Source organism: Chelon labrosus (genome assembly GCF_963514085.1).
Source record: "Chelon labrosus genome assembly, chromosome: 21".
Taxonomy (NCBI): domain Eukaryota; kingdom Metazoa; phylum Chordata; class Actinopteri; order Mugiliformes; family Mugilidae; genus Chelon; species Chelon labrosus.
In genome coordinates, this window is record NC_140354.1 from 5665515 (window position 1) to 5685048 (window position 19534).

Consider the following 19534-nt stretch of genomic DNA (forward strand, 5'->3'; position numbering starts at 1 on the left):
CACATCCCACCTCAACGGCCAAAAATGACCAAGTAGCGCCACCCAGAGGCGCCACAGTGTCAGATAATGAGAGGTTCAAGTAACGTCGGAAAAATTAATACTCCTTATCTGCTGCCTTATTTAACCACGTGATGAAAACAATAATAAAAAGGAAAAATAAGTATGAGATTTTACATGAGATGATAAAATAGATAATAATAAAATAATAAGCTATAATAAAAGCGTTCTGTATAGCAAACACAGTCAAGAAAATCAAGATTTATTGCTCGTGCAACTGACTTTAAAAATGTTACAACCATTCTGCAAAAACGTATAGCATTTAAATATCGGGCAAGCCGTGTTCATGAGACAGAATATCTAAATTTACCCGAAGTACCTGAATGCAGCATTCGTAATGCAGTTCGAAGAATGAGGAACAGAGAATAAACCAAATTAATTTGCACAAGTGAAACCAGGAAATAAACAACTCTAACCAGCACAATATTTCCCAGAACATTTTCGTGTGCTGTAGACTGTTTTATTTAATAGACTCCCGCCGAAACCTGAAGCTGCCGGGACATAATAAAGGTTTATCGTGTCTTCCAAACTTTTAAATCCCGATTACTGCAACACACTCATTAACAGCGCGTGTAGGTGTCATCATTTTCTATTGCCCTGCTCCAGGCTTGGACTTTAACCAGCGCTCACTACAACTTTAAGAAATAAATTGCTTGTTTTTTCTTTCTCCAGGAAATCACATGGAGGTGCTCTTGTGCTCACATGACAGTCTGAACCATGGCAGGAGAGATCAATGAAGGTACAGTGCGAAAACTTCTTATGGTCATTTAAAGCCAATGTCGCCACATCATTTCCTTTCTTTTTTCTTAATGTTTTTTAGCGTGTCATTGCAGTGTGGGGGGAAAGTGTTTTAGAAGATGCGTTCACATTTCTGCTCGCTAAAATCGCGATGTGAGCCAACCTGCGGGAACTTTTGGGTACATTATGATCGGAAAGCAGTTGCTCCATCTTAAAAGCCTTCATGAGAGGTCGATCTTATTTTTCCTTAGTTAAAAATCTCTAGGCGACACCCTATGAGCTACAGTAAAAGCGAGTATTAATGCCAGAGGTGAAAATGATGGATGGAAATTATAATGCTGTTTTCCTGCCATGTGAAAAAAAAATAATGTCACGTGAGATCTCTCATCTTTTTCTTTCACATTCTGTAAAGCTCTGACTGGGTTTTCTGTCTGTATGTGCTAGTCTGTGTAAGGATAATATAAAGTCACATGAAGTGAAATAAAGCGAATAGCCCCATAAAAGCTAATGAGTCCATACCCTCAGCACAGAGTGCCACTGATGTAAATGAGTGTCTGTACTGAAATGATAAAACGATTTAATTAGATTTTTAGTTAGAGCTGTCCTGCTGGATAAAGGTGTCACACGTTTGGGCAGTTGTGATGCTATGTAGGTGCTGTTACTCTTTTAGGCTCAGTTCCTGCCTATTACAAAGAAGTGTATGAAGCCATCCGCTGTAGGACGGATGAGAGAGTGCAGGTTGAAGTTTTTCATCGGCTGCTGCAAAGGACCGATCTGTCCAAGACGGTTCTAAACCAGGTGAGGATTTCATAACAGGCCTTACATAATATTCCTTTCTAATATCAACTTCAGTATGGCTTACTATGGTGTATACCTTCAGTTTACATAATGCATGGTATATCCCATCCATCCATGTTGGTGTTTATATCCACATTTTAGTACACATGTGCTTAGTGTTTATTAGTGACATGGGGCTGGACTACACAAAAGGGTACATTTGCAGGAAGGTGTGATTATCAGCGTCTTATCAACAGGAACATATAGACACTGAACAGGATGCAGTTTCTTTCCATTAATCATATACTCTTGTGTTATGGTGCAACAGCTCGGTGTTATGAAACGACTCTTTATTTTGATATTTCACAGCCTGCTCATGATTCACTCGAATTTCCCTTCTACTGACCTTTTTTCACCGCATCACCAGCTTTATGTCTACCTTGCACTTTTTGCTCGGAGGAATTCAAACCGCTGTTGCATTTAGGTCTCGGGCCTGAAAAGTGGTGACCTTCAGGTTATATTGTCTTTGTCTCTCTCAGATTGCTGAGCACGTTGACTCTGCGGATGGATTCCTGAGCAAGTTGTCCCTCTATAAAGCGCTCGCCCTGATTGCTCTTGCTCAGCAAGGGAAGCAGCCAAGCCCCAAGCTCTTGGAGAACTGCATACAAGGTAAGGTGACGGTGACAGCTGCGCAATAAAGGTTTTGCTTAATGAGTAGCTTAGTAATTCTTCAGCGTGTCCAAGAGCAACCTCAGCTATCCCGCTACTGTTCAGATATTTCATTTGCACAGGGCAAATGTCACTCTTTTATTGACTCTTACGGATGCAAAGATTCATTCAGGAGAAGAGTGTGTCTATCAGTGGAATACACACACATAATGTGTCCAGTGATAGTTTGTTGCACAAAAATGTATTTTTTTCACCCTATACTTTTTGTTCATTTTGTTTAATACTGTTTTTATTTTGTTTGGGAAGCCTTAGCTTGGTTTAAATGTTGCATTCTTTCACCAGACCCTCAGCTGAAGATGACAGGGGAAAGTTTTCTGGTTTTCATAGAGGTAGCGATTACGCTGGCTTGAGTTAGATCCATCCCCAACCTCCTGTGATTATTTTAGGCTCTCTCTGTTATTTCAGGTGTGGCCAGTATGGCAACTTGTTGCATCTACTTCCTGGTCTGCACCAGAACAAGTTTTCTGCATTCAGTATATGACCGTCTTGGAATGTTCAGGAAAGGAATGAATAACAGGTCACATGAAGACCGTGCACAATACTGTGCCAGCTCAGGACAAACAGAATAAAAGACAATGAAAAGCAGAAAAGTGGTCTTAACATCAGCATTCCTCACTGTTGGGAAATTTTGTGTCGCTCAAAGGTTATTGATTTGAACACGGAAAGCAAATATTAGGAGTTGGTTCTGGTTGTGTGCTCGGCAGAGTTACCGAAACCTCAGCTCGGGGAGCCGAGGGACTTGAGCTCACTGAGGATGCAGCCAGCTCAGGAGGACGTACTGACGATGTCGCTGACGCTGGACAGGCTCCTGGACAGAGACACGGTCCAGGTGGAGCTCATACCTGAGAAGAAGGGACTGTTCCTCAAACATGTGGAGTACCAGGTCACCAGCCAGGCAAGAGACCCCACAACACCCACACTACAACCTCAAAAGCTTGGAACTCTCTTGGACTTTATATTCGCCTTAGTGTAAAGTATTGAAGTTGAAATTACCTCATCATTTCTCAGCTTAGCCATGTTGTTAAAGTTTGTACTGACTTTATATGGAATATTTAAAATTTGTTATTTTGAATTTCATCTATTCCTTCTTCTGCTCTTTGTTATGTAGCGTTACAAAGTGTCCGTTTACCGACGCTACAGTGACTTCGACGTCTTCCATGAGGTTTTACTTCAGAGGTTTGCCTACAGAGTGGTGCCGGCGTTGCCACCTAAACGGATGTTAAAGGGAGGTATGTCGCTTAGTGTGAACTCTGCTTGTTACCAGGGTGTTTCTTTCTTCTCCCCTTTCCACCATTTTGAATTTCATATATATATATATTTTTTCTGTTTATCTTCTTTACTGGAAATGTTTGCGAACGTGCAAACATTCGGAAGCCGCCGTAGCTGTTGATGAAGAATAAATGTTCAGCTGCGGGTCCTTTTGTTTCAAACACAGTCATCTCAGTGTTACTGCATGGAGGGAGCAAGGGGACTAGTCATGCGTATAATGAGCTCATAGTGAGTTATTGTAGCTTTGAAGGGATAAATATGTCACACACACCGTTAAGTCCTTGCAAAAACACTTGATCAGATGATGGTTTAGTTTATTTATATAAAAGCAGCAGTATATCGACATGGTTTAACGGATTTCCAACTCCATCAGTGCTAACTCCTCAATGTGTTCTCATGCCACACTTCTTTCCTGCTAACGTAATTTGCCTCTTCTGTCTGTTCACAGTCCTGACCTCTGTCTCCGAGCGGGAGTTTATCGAGGGGAGGAGGCGCGCTCTGGCCAGGTTTATTAACCTGGTGGCCCGGCATCCCTTCTTCTCAGAGGACGAGCTAGTCAAGACCTTCCTCACCTTCAGCGGCTCTGTGAGTATTTCCTTAAGCCGCCCCCTGCCTCTGCGGCGCAGGCCGTTGCACAATAAGCACTCTCGTCATGATGACTGACAGTGAGTTGCATCCTGTTTTAGCCGCCGCCTGTCTATTTTCCAGTCACCCACTCCTCACCCCTCTTCCTTAACAGGATGTTCAGACTAAGCTGCGTGACACCTACAAGAAGACAGGCGATGAGTTCATGACCAACAGAATCGCAACCCAGGCGAAGGTTGGTCTCGTAGCACGCGTGATGAAGCGAGGCCTGCATTTAAAATTCATAAAATACATCAAAAAAGACGTTTGTTTACCTCTTGTGTAGGAATACCTCCCGGCCGACATTCAAGCTCAGTTCTCGGCGAGCAGAGAAATGATTAGAAATATCCACAACAGCTTCCAAAGGCTGCGGGACAGAGCAGAGAAAATGGCAGAGCGCTCAAAGGAGAATGCAGCTGATCTCCTCATGTTTGGCAAAGAGCTCAGGTATTTTATTATTATGAGCACTAAGTTAGGTTTTCTGTAATGTTCAGAGGTCTTTTTAATAAGATTCAAATCCTCACTGTTGCTGTGTCTCTTCATGGCTGTTAACTTGAAATGAGTTTGGCAGCCAGCACCACAATATTACATTCTCTCTGTTCAATCATGTTGTTTTCGGCAGTACGCTGGGCTCAGATGCTTCATCTCTTCCCTCCTTGGCCTCTTCGCAAAGCACCTGGGGGACCCTGCGCCAGTCTCTGAAGAGCCTGTCTGTGGAGTTTGCTGTGCTGTCTGACAAAGCTGCTCAGCAGGTAGAGCCCCCCGTCTTTCATCCCCGCCACCTGCTCTGCTGTGTTTGTCCAAAACTGGCACTGGGTAATAAATGTTGTTTTGTTAATGTCCTCAGGGCAGACGGGAGGAGGATGATGTTGTGGAAAAACTGAATCTTTTCTTGGATTTGCTGCAGTCGTACAGAGTGAGTGAGTTTTGCTTCTGGTTTTCGCTGTGCCCACTCGGCCCACCCCCAGGAGTCTCCAACTTTTATTTAGTAATCAAATTCAGGATGTTGTGTAATGAGCAGTTTTAACCCACCATGTCCATCTCACTTGAAAAAGCAGTTTTTGATCATTTGTGGAGCTTTCACATTTAACAAAGCGACTCATGGGGAGATAAAGTGTCATTTTCCATAGTTCCCATTACGTCTATTAACTGTAATATATATGATAATTTGATAATGTGTCCAAACAGTCCTCCTTTCAGCCTTGGCTGTTACTGTGGTACACTGCGTTCCCTTGCCATTTTGACTGGAATAAAAAGCGCTCTTATCCGCTTTTTCCCCAGGATCTCTGCGAGCGCCATGAGAAGGGCGTGCTCCACGAGCACCAGAGAGCTCTGCACAAGTACGGCATGATGAAGAGGCAGATGATGAGCGCCACGGTGCAGCCCAAAGAGCAGGCATCTGTGGAGCAGCTGGAATCACGCATCGTTCAGGTGATCACGTCTTTCACTTTGTCTTCTCCCATGTTTGGAAATTTCTGATTACTTATTATGACATGATAAATAAAAATCGTAGAAATAATGTATTTCTAATCTCTGAAAGCCCATCAGCCATTAAAGAAGTTTGCTTTCCCACATAATAGACAGATATTAAAAAAAATGGCACGTTTGGCACAATTTTGAGTCTATTTTTCCAGTTAAATTCAATTAGTTCATATTTCCCTAAGTTTCGTGCACTGTGTATTTATTGTGTACTCTGTCTGACTGGATATGACCAGTCATTTTTAAAGCATAACTTCACAAGTAAGAGCTGTCACTGGTCACTGAAAGAACCGAATCGCAATTTTCAAAAACAAAATTGTTTGCCAACTTGTTGTATACTCTCGTATCCCTTTTTATCTTGTGGCTGCAGTTCCTCTTAGTCTCTGTGGTCTGTCTGCGTTTGGAAGATGGTCGCAATTTGGAGAAGTATATAATATTGACCATCTTGTGACAACGCAATGTCAAAAAAACAAAAAACAAACAAAAAAAACTGTTTAGGAACTCAAAAAACTTGAAGAACAGCACAAAGTGTTGACCTGACCTCCAAATTCCCTAGATCCCAAACTGATCAAGTATCTGTGGGATGATCCACAGAGGCCCCTCCCCTTAACCCATAGGACCCAAAGGCTCCCACTAACAACATTCTGTTGCCAGACACCACAGGACACCCTCAGAAGGCCCATGTCCATTTTCTGATGAGTCACAACTGTTACGGAGGCACAAGGGAGACCTACACAATATTAGGAAGGTGGTCATAATGTTATGCCTGATCGTTGTATGGCTACACATGTACGTTTTCTGACCAATTTACCCTCACTTAGGGCTCAGGCAAGTTTATTTTTGCCTTTTTGCAAACTGCGGTTAAATTAACGCATTTAATTGCAGTTTGCATTCCAAACAACGCGGAACCTTTGTCAGTGCACGATTCCCTGGTACACCGATTACACTGATGCACACGTCAGAGCTGGAAGGCAAATTGTATTTAAAAAAACTACCTGATTGAAGCTTTGATGAAGGCGGGGTTTTGTGCAAATTGTGCAAAAAAAAAAGAGTTTGCATACCAACGAGGCACTTCAACCCTACGGTGCCATCTAAATTCAAGGCATGTTGCAGTGAGCACAGAAACCGCCGGAGCTGTTAGCGCTAGCAGTCCCGGTCCGAGTATGGACAAGGAGTGTCGGCAGCCCAGATGTTTTTATTTTATTTATTTTTTCCCCCCATTTAAAGTCAATACTGTTCAGAAAAAATACTTAAAGTACTTAAAATGGCACTTTAACTTTAGGTCTGTTTTTCAGTTTTGGCCAGGGAGTTTTCAACTATAATGCAGTCTGTCTCCATGAGGTGCTTCTATGACATCATTAGACAGGTTGTTAAAGATTTCAATCACTGATATTCACTGATATTCTGAACAGTATTTTGCTTTTGAGGGCACTGAAAAACTGTAAATTCTAAAATAATGCCTGAGCTGAGATTTTAAAAACTTGTCAGTGTCAAGCCTGGCATCAGGGCCCTTGTGGTAGTTCCCCGGCAGTCAGATGATGTGGACTACTTGGCTGTTGCTCCTGTGGTCAGTCACCACATGAAGCCCGCCCAAACAATTTGACTGGCTTGGCAGACCTTTGCCGGAGCATGATCAGTTCCCAACGGAGCAGTTCCAGACCAACCTTCCCCCACAACAATTTGTCAGTGGAGAGTTTTCGTCTGGCTTCCAGGATAGTCTGCGACTAGTGTCATGACAATAAAACCTATAGCATGCCAAAAAACAGATAGTGGTCTTAGTAAACTGGTGTGAGATGAATTCCTGCATTTTTTTTCCTGATTATTGTCATCATTTAATCAGTGGTCATGACACCGTGTTGTATTTTCTTCCAATAACAGCAAGAAAATGCCATTCAGACCATGGAGCTGCGCAACTACTTCTCCCTGTTCTGCCTCCACCAAGAGACCCAGCTTATCTTCACCTACCTTCCAATCACCTGCCACATTCTCGGGGCTTTCGTTAACTCCCAGGTCCAAGGACACAGAGAGGTGAGACTGCTTGTCTGGAAATCATGTTTCTACAGGCCAGCCTCTACCTCGACGCAGCACCACCTCCCCACCAGGGTCGAATCAGTTTCAAAAAGGCTTTCAAAGTCCAACTAAAGAACTAATATTGAGGGATGGTGTTGCTGAACGGGTAATCTCTTCATCGAGGCGTTAACCTGGCTTACATTTCACATGAACAAGTGAATTTTAAAATCAGGGTATATTTTTGTGGTCATATAATGCGATATTATCTTCGCGTGGAAAACCAATTTCGAAAAGGTTTCTGTGGATGTAAAAGAACCTTATTGCGATGTTTTCCTTTTTAATAAAGACCTGACTTGATTTCTTAACTTTCTTTCCAGATGGGAGAGGTGTGGAGTGAACTCCAGCCAAAACTTGGGTGTCTCTTCGGCGCCAACAATGGATTGAAACCCCCGATCTGAAACCTAAGCCCACACGAGATGAAGAGGAGAAACCCTGCCTCCGATCAGGAAAAACAAACTGCAAAATAAAAAGCTCCGTGAGCTAAAGCAAAAAAAAAAAGTATAATGTACAAACACGATGCACTGTACGTTTCATTCAATGAGAGGTTTTTTTGCAAGGTGCTCGTAAATCCATTGTGTTAAGCCTGACGGGAGACGACCATGACCAAGAAATCCTCTAAGGCGTTATTTTACAAGGGATGTAAAAGGGCGACAGTATATCCATGCATTCCAACTCATTTGCTAAAGCACCTGTTTATACCTTGCAAGGTTTTACACACTACGATAGTTGGGACACACTGAGAGGGACAGAAAGTTTGACTTTACTCCAGGATGGGATTATTTTCTATCTCCCGTCACTGAGGTTGTATTCACAGATACAGAATAACTTTAGACCAATGTATTTTTGATACAGATTGTCGTTTAAAAGGATGTGTAGTGGCCTACTTTGTATTTTTTAAGGACAGTTGTTTCTAAATGTTAACTTCTGCGTAGAGCGCCATCTTTGCTTCCTCAGCCCAAATTGTTGGCAAGAATTTTATAAGCTATTTGAAAGGCCTGACCTCAACCTGGAAGACGCTACAGAGATTTGATTATTCATTGGTTTAATTATGTCCACAGTAACACTATAAGCTATCCATCTACTACCAAAGATACAACAATATAAACTTCAGTAAACCATGACATGACTCCTACATTTGAAAAGTAACTAATTACCACTCCATTTGACTAAAGAATTGCGCTCCACGACACTCTACACATGAACTCATTCATCGAGATCAACACAGTCTGCATACTGTTGAATTCCTTTTACAAACACAGCCAGACCTTTCAGATATTTATGCGCCTATATAGTTTATCAGAATATTATATGTTTCATCTCATTTTAAATACACTGCGTTGACATGAATGATGCCAATAAACAAATGCAAATATGTGCATATGGACTTTATTTTATGGAGGAACTAATACTGTACACACAGTATGAAACACATTGGTTTGGAAAATCAAGTTGTGAAATTTAAACTGTGGGTGTTGTAAGTCACTGCTGAATTAGGTACTTAGACACCAAAGAAAGGTGACTTCAAAAAAACAAAAATGAGATTAGATCCCAAGATTAATTCTAAAATTGTTGCATTCGAGTAACGTGTAAACACAGGTACCATAACTCTGTCAAATCTTCAGTATCTTCTTCAACCCACAACATGAACTATGAACAGTGACTTATGTTCCAGTAACAATTGTCTTTTTTTTTTTTTTTTGGTCCCAAGATCTAAATGTCATCAGTCAACAACAGCCGTGATATTTCACGTCAGAGCTCCTCCACTTCCTCCAGTGTGTGGCTGAGAATCACATCGTGACCCTGAAACTTGAAGTATCCGACGAATTTCTTCTTCTTGAGCATCAGAGGGAACCACAGGATATCGTCCGCCCACATCTGGCCGAAAGGAATTTTGTCGCTGTCGAACCACTGAGGCCTCATTTCTAGGAAACAAGCAAAATAAATTAGTAGGCCTCCCAGGGATTAGTTCGAGAGATGAGACAAAATCTGACATCTTCAATCGTTCATTCTTCATCTGAAGCCTCAGCAGACATTGTGATACAAACAGTGTAACCATCATGTCCTGAGCATCTGTGATTTTTCAAATCTCAAATTGAATCATTACCCAGACTGCTTCTAAATCTACACTAGGTATGTTTCGTTAAAGCCCTAATTAGGTTAATTAAAAAGTTAAATTTATCAAATTGGTTATATCAGATAGTGTTATATGTTATATAGTCATATTTCCACTTCACACAGTTTTCGCCTACTTTACCGCATTTCACTTCAACTTAATCCTCCACTTATCTCTTCAACCCTGTTTGACTTCTCTTACCCTCTGGACTCTTTGGCTCGCTGCTAATGTCTGACTGTTGCAGGAGCTGTGGTTTGTTGTGCTGCGTCTGTGGACTTCACCCAGCTGACCTTGGCTAAAGTCTTGGGAAATACAGATGACTGCAAGTCTTTGTGTTCTTCCCGCTGAGAGTCTCCTTTTGTTTATTTACAGCCTTTTAAACTTTACTAGTGAGAGCACACCTATAGATTTTTATACGCTCTAATACACTCTTCTTGCTCCCGGACAAGTCTGTGTAGCAAATGTGCTTGGAGTCAATGGTGGAAAAACAGTGCTGTGAAAAACTATTTTATTCCATATTGACTTGACGAACATAAAAAGCAAGATAGTGATTTGAATAAATCAGTCTGGGAGGATTTACAAAGCTATTTCCAAGACTCTGGGACTCCACAGATCCACAGAGAGACATTATCCACAAACAGAGGAGACTTAGGCTCCATTCAGACCTTACATTAACATCTGTCCTGGGCAATCCAACCCCAAGAGGCCAGCTTTAAGTACCTGTGGTCACACCTGATATTAAAATGGATCTCCAGATGCGTCCCCAGCCAGCACTCTAGAGTCGATCTCTGTTTAATAAACACGGAGATCATTTGGGGCTTAGTAGTACATCTTAACAGCCGCTGTCTCTAATGGATCGCCACAAACAGAACCATAAACAGCTGTTTGTTGTGTGTGCACATGTGTGTGTCATGACTTGGGGAAATGATACATATTCTGGAACAAGCTGTGGGGTTTCTCTAACTCACTGAAAGTACACATTAAGTTATTATTTCATAATTTATGTGTGCCCGAGACCACCTCCAAATGTGGTCTGGGACCGGATCACTCAAAACTACACACCTGTTCTTTAAGCTTGGTCACCTGCGATCAGATTGCCCCTGATGTTAATGGAACGTCTAAACGGGGGCCTTAGAACAACAGTAAAAGTTCCCACAAGCGACCAACCTTCCAAAATTCCTTTTGGAGCACGGCAAAGGCTCATATTCACCAAAAATGCAATGAAAATATTATATAAGGAACTGCAGGCCTCTCTCACTGCCATAAAGAGCAGTGTTCATGACTCCACTGTCTGAAAGACACTGGGAAAAAAAGGCATGGGAGAGTGGCAAGGAGAAAACTACTGCTGACCTAGAAGAACATTATACCTTGATGACTCTCAAAGCTTTTAGTTGAATGTTCTTCAAAGTCGAAAGTTAAACTGTTTGGAGGACCAGGCTGCGGTTACATCTGGCACAAACCACAGGATCCAGAAAAGAACACTATACCTACAGTCAAGCATGGAGGCAGCAGTATAATACTGCCTGGATGCTTTGCTGCTTCACGGTCATGACCAAAGTAAGGGAAAATGAGATTCTGCTGTCTGACAGAAAATCCTGAGGTAAAATGTCACCAGCCTGAGTGGCCTAGTCAAAAATTTGGACCTGAACACCACTGAGATGCTGTGGAGATACGTGATAGGAGCTGTTCATGCTCCCTAACCCTACAAATTTAACCTGAAGAGCTGACAGTTTAAGATATATAAAACAAACATAAAAACAACTGTCACTGACTCCAGTACTATAGAGTTAAAATGTGAGATTAGTAAAAAGACTGAAAAACACCATTGCTTAGTAGGATGTATTAAAAGTGATCTCCATAAAATATCTAAATTTTATTGACAATGAAGAACTGTCACTGACACTGAGAAAACATAAAAGGAAGTCAAAAAATAGAGTTTCTGTTGGATTACCGTCCAATTACTTGGGAGTTTCACACGACAAACATAAGTTCCTCTTAAATGCCAAAGGGTATTTATTTTTTCAGAAGCAGCACTTCTCCTTTTAATGACGGTTTCAAGATTTGGTTTTATTCTATACACTACTCCCATTAAACACAAGAGCGTTTTTCTAGCACTGGTTCTGCAAAGACTAGCTTTATTTTCATTTACCTTTTACTTGCCTGCACATTCAACAGCTGTCTCGCTTTAATTTCATTTTGTATTGTAATCATCGCCTCACTTCCTCTCGGCTCTATCCTGGACCCGTGACCATTCCTCAAGAACCAGAATTAGCAAAATGAAATGCCGCTTTCATTTCCGCACACTTCACATCATACCGTCCGATTCTGTCGGTTCTCCGTTGTAAGTGTCAGCTCTGAAAACGTGGACATCGAGCAGCTGCGTGTCTCCGACAAATTCAAATTTTATATTTCCGACCTTCTCGAGCGCATCCACCGTGAGCCCACTTTCCTCCAGAAGTTCTCTAAAAGGGGGGAAAAACATCAAATGAATTCTTGATGATGTGTATCTTAAAAATAAACTTCCAGTTCACTCAACACAGACCCGAAAAGGAACTAAAAAAAGGTCACGATATCACTTACCAGGACCATTCTGGATGGCTCTCTAGCAAAACAAACAGACTATTCCTAGTAAAACATGATAGGATATATGCCTAAAAGTTTTGAATCCTGCAACTTATAAATCACTTATTAAATCACATATCTTCTACTTAGTTTATAAAAAATATATAAAATATAAAAAATACAAACACTGAGCAAGTATACCAAGGGATCCTCTTTGGCTGTGTGACAGCAACCAGTGCAATCATGACTTAAAGTTCCCTTCCAGTCAGAATTTTTCAGTTCAGCCAAGAGTAGGAGTAGGCTTTAGCCAACATACATGCCTGTTTTTGGCACATAAGCCCTCACTACAAAAAGGCGCAACTATGACTAAAATAGCCTTGAGATATTACATATATTTTGTATTCTAAAAACTCCCCACACACAGTCTGTTGCGGCCCATGTTTGGGGGGAAAAACAGCCTGGGAAAGCCCTGATTGCTTTCAGGGCTTCCTTCCTTCAGCTTTGGAACAAACTTCCTGCAGATAACTGATTGCACATTGTCCGTATTTAACACTTTCTTGAACAAATTACAAACCAGACAATCTTTTCCTTTTTTTTCTTTCCTCCCCTTGTGCACAACCACGTGTGCACAATGGCCTTGGCTGTTAAAATGCAGCATCATGTCTTGGGATGTTTTGCTTGGATTAATCCATGTTAAAAGTGTGACAGCATTCACCGTGGCATTGCGTAATGTCAAGGAAAGCTTTTGATGTCACAATATCCACCGTGGACCTGATGTACAGATTGGGAAATCAGTTCAATCTTTTTCCTTCAAGCGATTCTAAAATCTATGAGAAAACAGATAACTGAAAGCTACGATGTGTTATATCGAGCACATAAATGACTTTTCTCCTGCTTTCGGTATCAAGAGTATTAAGCTTTGCATCCTTGCATCCTGCTTGCTCCTCAAATTACCAACTGTGTGGATGGAATAACACTGACCCTAGTGGGTAGGCTTCATCCTAATTAGTCTGCACTACACTGGAAAAGCACCTTAATTACCCTGTGCACCCTGTGGCTAAGAAAACCACATTAAAAAACACAACATTCTTTCTAATAAAGAGCAATTTTAAAATACAGGAAGTTTATTATAAAAAAATATGCAAAACCACATGTAAACTATTTAATTTACCTCCTAGCAGCATCTTCAATGGTTTCACCTGGTTGAACTTTGCCCCCAAAGCCGTTCCACTTCCCAACCCCGAACCCCCTCTTCTTCATGCCCAGCAGCACTCTGCCCGGCTGGACCACCAGCACCAGGGTCAGCAGCTTGGAGCTCAGCATCTCAACTCACTGTGTGGACGTGAAGCATTCTGGCATTATGTACAGTATACTGTACAGCTACAGCAATATCAGCTGCAACTGTTTAGACATTTTTAGTGCTAACTTCATTACCTGCTTAGTTGAGCTGTAACTTGTACAGTGTGCAATTGTCGAAATTAAGTTGTGGGTAATGCCCGAAAGTAATAAAATCTGGCTTCTGTATAACAACAACACAACACTTCACGTTGAAGGACTCCCGCGTGCGGCTCCACAGACGTAATCACACGCTGCGCTGATACGTAAAGAGTCAGGATTGGTCCGATGAACGCCAGACTTCGTTGATGGGATCCGCTAGTTACTTTCAAGATCTGCTAACCCGTGTTACCCTGAAATATGTTCGACTAGAAACTTTACGTAGGGGGGTCAATGTTCTGCAGTCAACGTACCAACCACAGACTATGCTACCAACAACACGTGTTAATTCCGGATAACCCACAGTGTGATCAAACAAACAAACAAACAAACAAACAAAAAATATTATTAGTATTACTGTTATTTTTCTACTGTTATTATCTAAGAAAATATATAATATTATATTTACAGTAAGATTTATGGTATAGTTATGATATAAGACTGATGATTAAAATGCAGACAATTATCTAAAACGAGAAAAGATAGAAAGCAATAGGATATTGCTTTCTATCTAGCAATAGAAGTATTTATTTAAAGAGGGGGAATTCACATGTTAACTCAAAAGGTTTATCGATAGCAAGAAAACAGATGAAAATATACTATATATTACGGTGCGTGTTATATACATATAATATAAATCCCTTACAATTCTTATAATTCCATTTTGGACACGTTTAATTTATGGTATGTATGTATGACAGTCGCTGGTGGGAACAGTTGGCGCTGATGTTTTGCAGGAAAGGGACGCATATAGATGTTACACGCTATTCCTCTTTGGCCAATGGGGATTGTCTTTCCACGCAAGCGCAGTTAAGCAGTCGTTCCACATGACCCCGGCGTTCAGTAAAAACAATGTGGTCCTCCTCGCAGAGGAGATGTCTTCACTCCACGGTGTGTTTGTTGAAGAAGCTGAAGGGTAAAACTCCCGCGGAGCAGCGCTGGCTTCAGAGGCAGCTCAAAGACCCGTATGTCAAAGCTTCTCACTCTCAAAACTTCCGGTGCAGAAGCGCCTTCAAGCTGCTGGAGATAGATGACAAGTTCAGGCTTTTACAGCCCGGATACAGTGTGGTGGACTGCGGAGCCGCACCTGGAGCCTGGAGCCAGGTGGCTGTGCACAGGGTCAACTCAGCCGGGACAGGTGAGACGAAAGGTTCCTATTGAGACAGCAGTGGACAGAATAACAGGGACACCAGACAGTACAAAGCAATACCAAAATCAATATTTTAAAAGGGTATGATTTAACTCTAAATCTAACTTTGGATGATATATTGGATGATTTTTTATTTTTTTAGTTTCTCCATTTTTTCTTCAGTTCATTTAGTTCTATTTTGTCCATGCTTAAAATATTAAGAAATTAAGAGAATATTACTTTTATTTATTTGCCAGTCTTGGAAAAGTTATTTATTTATTTATTTATGCTGTTGCCTTTGCAAGTTGTATCCTTCTGCATGTCAACGTAATACTAGAGAAGTCTGACACAGTTTATCTGGAACAGCACTTACATGACTATTAGAGCCAGCATTAACATTATTAATAGCTTACATAATATATATAACTGCCTAGTTGAAATATGTGATAATTTGTAACTGGTATGACTTTTGTGGTGCAGTATTGTTGCAGTTAAGAATGGCTGGGGAGCAATACTACCAGCTTGATGAAACCTGCACTATGCTAATTTGTACATGTACTATTATCACATCAGTATTAGACAGATGTTAGAAAAATAATGATAAACAATGACGAACAGCAAAGAGTGACTCATTTTCATTTTATACCTGTAAGTAGTTATAAAACGCCACTGCTGTTGAGTTTTGGGATAACGTACAGGGAGCAACTCAGAAAACCAAACCAAGTGTTTTATGCAGGAGATGATACTGTTCATGCACAAGACCTTTACAGTTTAGTATAATACAAGTTCTATATAACTAGCAGCTGGATTGTTATGTTTAAACTTTTACATTTTTACTGTACTGATTCATGGTATGTTGTAAACGTCAGCAGAGTTTGACTATTATGTGAGCAGTGAATTGGCACACAAAGCAAATTTGATATTGATTGTGATGGATTCTGTATAAATTAATTTATGGTAAACTTACAACTTCCCAGAAGCAGGAAATGCACTAAAGAACATATTTGATTAACTGATACACAACATTTTGCAAAACATTGCTATGGAATTATCATATTAGTATTAACCAAGTATCAAAACAGTAGTCAGGAAGACATTAGATTTATCCGATAATAGATTCAGGCAGTTTCCAAGTTCCCAGTTTGGTTAATTGTTCTGATCAGTTCAGTCATCCAAAACCAAAATGCAATCCTTAAGAAGTTATCTTTAAAATTGTGTCAACTGTCATCTTACTGTATAAAAACTTTTTTGTTTTAAATATAGAATTGGTTCAGTATAGTTCAGAGGGAGTAGACTGACATCTACAGACATATCTTTGTCTTTAACTATTAACCCATCAGTGCAGGGAGCCCCATTAATTCACCTGGTTGAGAGGCACCAATAAACTGAGGCTATAGTCCTCACTGCAGGTGCTCAGGTTTGGTTCCAGACTGCACCTTTTATGGCGGGGGCCATGGAGTAGTGGTTAGAGAAGCAGACTGGGGACCATAAGGTTACAGGCTCCGCCCCGTGTCCATGGCTGAGGTGCCTTGAGCAAGCTCCTAACCCCAAAACTGCTCCCCAGGCACTGCACAGGTACACACTGCTGTGAGAATGAATGGATGTGTTAAAAGCAGAGGAGCAGTTTCCCCATGAGGGATCAGTAAAGGACCAATTCTTCTTCTTCTTAGTGTTATCATTATTATTAGCCGCATATATGAAGCTTGTAAATTGCAGTAGCAATCTGTCCTTTTATTCTAGACCCAGATTTATCACGTGGTACGGTCGTTGGCATTGACCTGCTTCACATACCTCCTCTGGACGGTGCCCACTTCCTGTGCAGTCATGACGTCACTGACCCTGGCACGCACGCCAAGCTGCTGGAGCTTCTCCCCGCCGGCGGGGCTCATGTCATCCTGAGCGACATGGCGCCCAACGCCAGCGGTTTCAGAGACATGGACCACGAGAAGCTCATCACCATGTGTTTGTCTTTGATAGACTTGGCCGAGAAGATCTTACAGCCCCAGGGGTCTCTGCTTTGTAAATACTGGGACGGCAGCCTCACCCATAAACTGCAGGAGAAGCTCTCAAGTGTGTTCGGAAGTGTTCGGACTTTAAAGCCTGATGCCAGCAGAAAGGATTCAGCTGAGAGATATTTCCTCGCTAGAATGTACAGAAAACCACTGAAGCGATCTTAGTTCTATTCCATATTTCTGATATGTGTCAGATTTATTTTGCTTCAGCTCCATCTGAACAGGAGGGAAGATGCTCACTTTCACCAATAGGTGGCACTGTTGAGGCATCACTGAGGCTCACTGCTGCTGCAGACTCAGACACGTTAAATACTGGTGATGCTGATTTCTGTCCTCGCAAACTTCACACAGTCACAGCAGTAAATCTGTCATATGTAAACCTATGCAAGAATTAGTGTAATGTTCCTCAAGAGCCCATTGCTCTGTTTTTTTCTGAAGTTATTGTTTGCCCCAAGTGTTTATTCTGCATGCTCAGTTTGGTATTTACTTTGTTACAGAAAGTCATTTACCAGTATGCTAATAATTTGCACTGCCAGCCACGTAGAAATATGTAATCATTCTCTCATTGAGAGTTTATGAAGGGAAAAACCAAGAGTCACGTACAGTATGACTAATGGGAAGTGGGATGATACTGGAGCTTGGCACGCTGGCAAGTGTTGTTGGGCTCGGCTGTCTGACAAAGGAAACATGACCATTTCCTGCGCAAATATTTTCATCACAGTGGGCAGATTTTCTTTCGTGACTCTTTGGTTTGTTTGTTTGTTTGTGTTGGATTCTTTGGAAAGTCACTTTTTAATTTTGTCGCTGTATTTTTTCATGCTTATTTGATTCAGTTCGGACCAGAGTTTAAAACCAATGGTAAATGTGATTTTATACTCATAAATTCAGTATTGCAGAATTCTACACTCACTTGCCAGCTCATTAGGTATGCTAGTTAAAACGTATGCATTCCAATGTAATAATCCTGGTGCTAATTCAACTGGATGATCATTCTGGAGGATGTAGTTTGTGGTGCTGTTAAACTGGATTGAATTCAACACCAGTGTTCCACTGACTACAATGGGGTGGTCAAAATAATAGAAACTTGTCACAATACAATTCACAATGAAAACTCAGTTGAATCAACAGCTCTCTCAGTCATTGCGATAGCCTCCACGAAGCTAAGATCTAGTGCAGGGGTGTAATATTGGAACACGTGTTTCTCTAGTGTACCTAATGAACTGGCTAGTGTGTGTATATACTGTAGACATTTACAGTTTGCCATGTTTGTTATAGTGTGTAATTGTTCTCTATTCACCATGAGTCTACCACAAACATTTTGAATTTCTGTGCCTGTACAAATAACTGCAAAAATTGCAACATGATCCACGACAAACATCTCCAGCTTGATATGTAATGGAGATATAGCTGGTCATACTTTTATTCTTGCAAATAAATAACTGAATCATGATCAAATCCAAACATGTGCAGCGTCGTTCAACGGAGGCAGTTATTATCTGACTCTTTCAGTTTAATCTGAACGAAATTTCCACAGTTAAATAATTAGTAAAAAGTGGAGTGCGTTGGCACGTATCTGTTGTTGTGTTTTTTTTTTTTTTAAATGGATGTTAACTACAACTACCAAGATGCAGTTCTGTGAGAAACGTCCAGCTTTAAATTTAACTGCGAATACAGGTTGCAGTGATTTCTGCTGTTTTTATTTATTTATTCATTTGTTCTCAACTGAAACAATAAAGGGTTTTAAATTCTCAATCAGAAGTATCAGTGTTTTAAACAGAGACATAAATATATAAATGTACCAAAAAGCAGGGCTGCTTGTTTAGCCTTAATAATTCTATTATTAATAATTTTTTACAGCTGAATGCATGATTCACACAGCGTAACTGGATTAAATATTTTTTTATTATTCCTTACATAAACAGACTCGAAATTACTGTTAAATTATCATTCTTTCGAAAATCACATTATTCCTTAATTGATAAACCTGATCATTCCACAAAATGAAAATGAAAAGCCTAATCAAGCACACATTTGCATTTATGCAGCAAAGGAAGCGACGGCTCACATGAATAAATTAATAAGGCTGCTATTTAGCCTTTCTGTCTCAGGAGTGATGAGTAATACAGTATGAACTGATACATTCATGCCTCTTGGTAAAATTAACTAAATAGAAGGGGGAGGCGGCGGGATGGGCTGACCTCTAAAGATGATTGTTTGCAGTGAAAGGGAGCAGCCATGCCTGCTGATGAAGCTGATAGTGAAAGATGTGAACAGATGACCAATTTTACTTCTCATTACTTGTTGATTATTCGGCCCTTTGCTATTTAGATTTAAATGATTCCAAAATTACTGTGGGATTTATGTAAATTTCATCGGCGCCGAGCGCTCGGGCCCGGGATGAATGATGATTCGTCCACAGGTTAATTCATTCTTCTGTGGCCAGCTGCAGGATCAGATGTAAATATTAGTAAATGAAGGGAG

At 40.9% G+C, this 19534-nt stretch overlaps 3 protein-coding genes across 7 annotated transcripts; 2 read left to right on the top strand and 1 right to left on the bottom strand.

Moving 5' to 3' along the window:
- Positions 1 to 218: 218 nt before the first annotated feature.
- Positions 219 to 9458, top strand: snx8a (sorting nexin 8a). Of its 5 annotated transcripts, none has more exons than XM_084571222.1 (14): positions 219 to 629; positions 730 to 796; positions 1466 to 1593; positions 2112 to 2241; positions 3006 to 3196; positions 3410 to 3530; positions 4019 to 4155; positions 4310 to 4390; positions 4481 to 4641; positions 4817 to 4946; positions 5042 to 5110; positions 5476 to 5625; positions 7552 to 7701; positions 8061 to 9458. In XM_084571222.1, the coding sequence occupies exons 2-14, from the start codon at positions 775 to 777 to the stop codon at positions 8139 to 8141; spliced, it is 1551 nt and encodes a 516-aa protein (XP_084427348.1). In that variant the 5' UTR covers positions 219 to 629; positions 730 to 774; the 3' UTR covers positions 8142 to 9458. The 5 variants fall into 5 exon arrangements, with proteins under 5 accessions (XP_084427348.1, XP_084427349.1, XP_084427352.1 ...); XM_084571224.1 differs by having other exon boundaries at positions 552 to 567; XM_084571223.1 differs by having other exon boundaries at positions 219 to 796.
- A 33-nt stretch (positions 9459 to 9491) lies between these two features.
- Positions 9492 to 13985, bottom strand: nudt1 (nudix (nucleoside diphosphate linked moiety X)-type motif 1). The gene is made up of 4 exons (XM_084571227.1): positions 13853 to 13985; positions 13590 to 13750; positions 12173 to 12318; positions 9492 to 9665 (listed from the first exon to the last, which is right to left on the bottom strand). Exons 2-4 carry the CDS (start codon positions 13739 to 13741, stop codon positions 9493 to 9495), a joined length of 471 nt encoding a protein of 156 aa, XP_084427353.1. The 5' UTR covers positions 13742 to 13750; positions 13853 to 13985; the 3' UTR covers position 9492.
- A 687-nt stretch (positions 13986 to 14672) lies between these two features.
- Positions 14673 to 18805, top strand: mrm2 (mitochondrial rRNA methyltransferase 2). Its single transcript, XM_084569877.1, has 2 exons — positions 14673 to 15050; positions 16782 to 18805. Exons 1-2 carry the CDS (start codon positions 14765 to 14767, stop codon positions 17216 to 17218), a joined length of 723 nt encoding a protein of 240 aa, XP_084426003.1. The 5' UTR covers positions 14673 to 14764; the 3' UTR covers positions 17219 to 18805.
- Positions 18806 to 19534: the final 729 nt, after the last annotated feature.

Bases quoted from the DNA above. Each gene is read 5' to 3' on its own strand.
- nudt1 (XM_084571227.1), bottom strand. From the start codon at position 13,741: ATGCTGAGCTCCAAGCTGCTGACCCTGGTGCTGGTGGTCCAGCCGGGC. The intron at 12,319-13,589 runs GTAAATTAAATA...CCCCCCTTTTAG, and splicing joins ATTGAAGATGCTGCTAGGAG to AGAACTTCTGGAGGAAAGTG. The intron at 9,666-12,172 runs GTATGATGTGAA...CTTGTTTCCTAG, and splicing joins AGAACCGACAGAATCGGACG to AAATGAGGCCTCAGTGGTTC.
- snx8a (XM_084571223.1), top strand. From the start codon at position 775: ATGGCAGGAGAGATCAATGAAG. The intron at 3,197-3,409 runs GCAAGAGACCCC...TTTGTTATGTAG, and splicing joins AGTACCAGGTCACCAGCCAG to CGTTACAAAGTGTCCGTTTA. The intron at 4,391-4,480 runs GTTGGTCTCGTA...CCTCTTGTGTAG, and splicing joins GAATCGCAACCCAGGCGAAG to GAATACCTCCCGGCCGACAT.
- mrm2 (XM_084569877.1), top strand. From the start codon at position 14,765: ATGTGGTCCTCCTCGCAGAGGAGATGTCTTCACTCCACGGTGTGTTTG. The intron at 15,051-16,781 runs GTGAGACGAAAG...CTTTTATTCTAG, and splicing joins GGTCAACTCAGCCGGGACAG to ACCCAGATTTATCACGTGGT.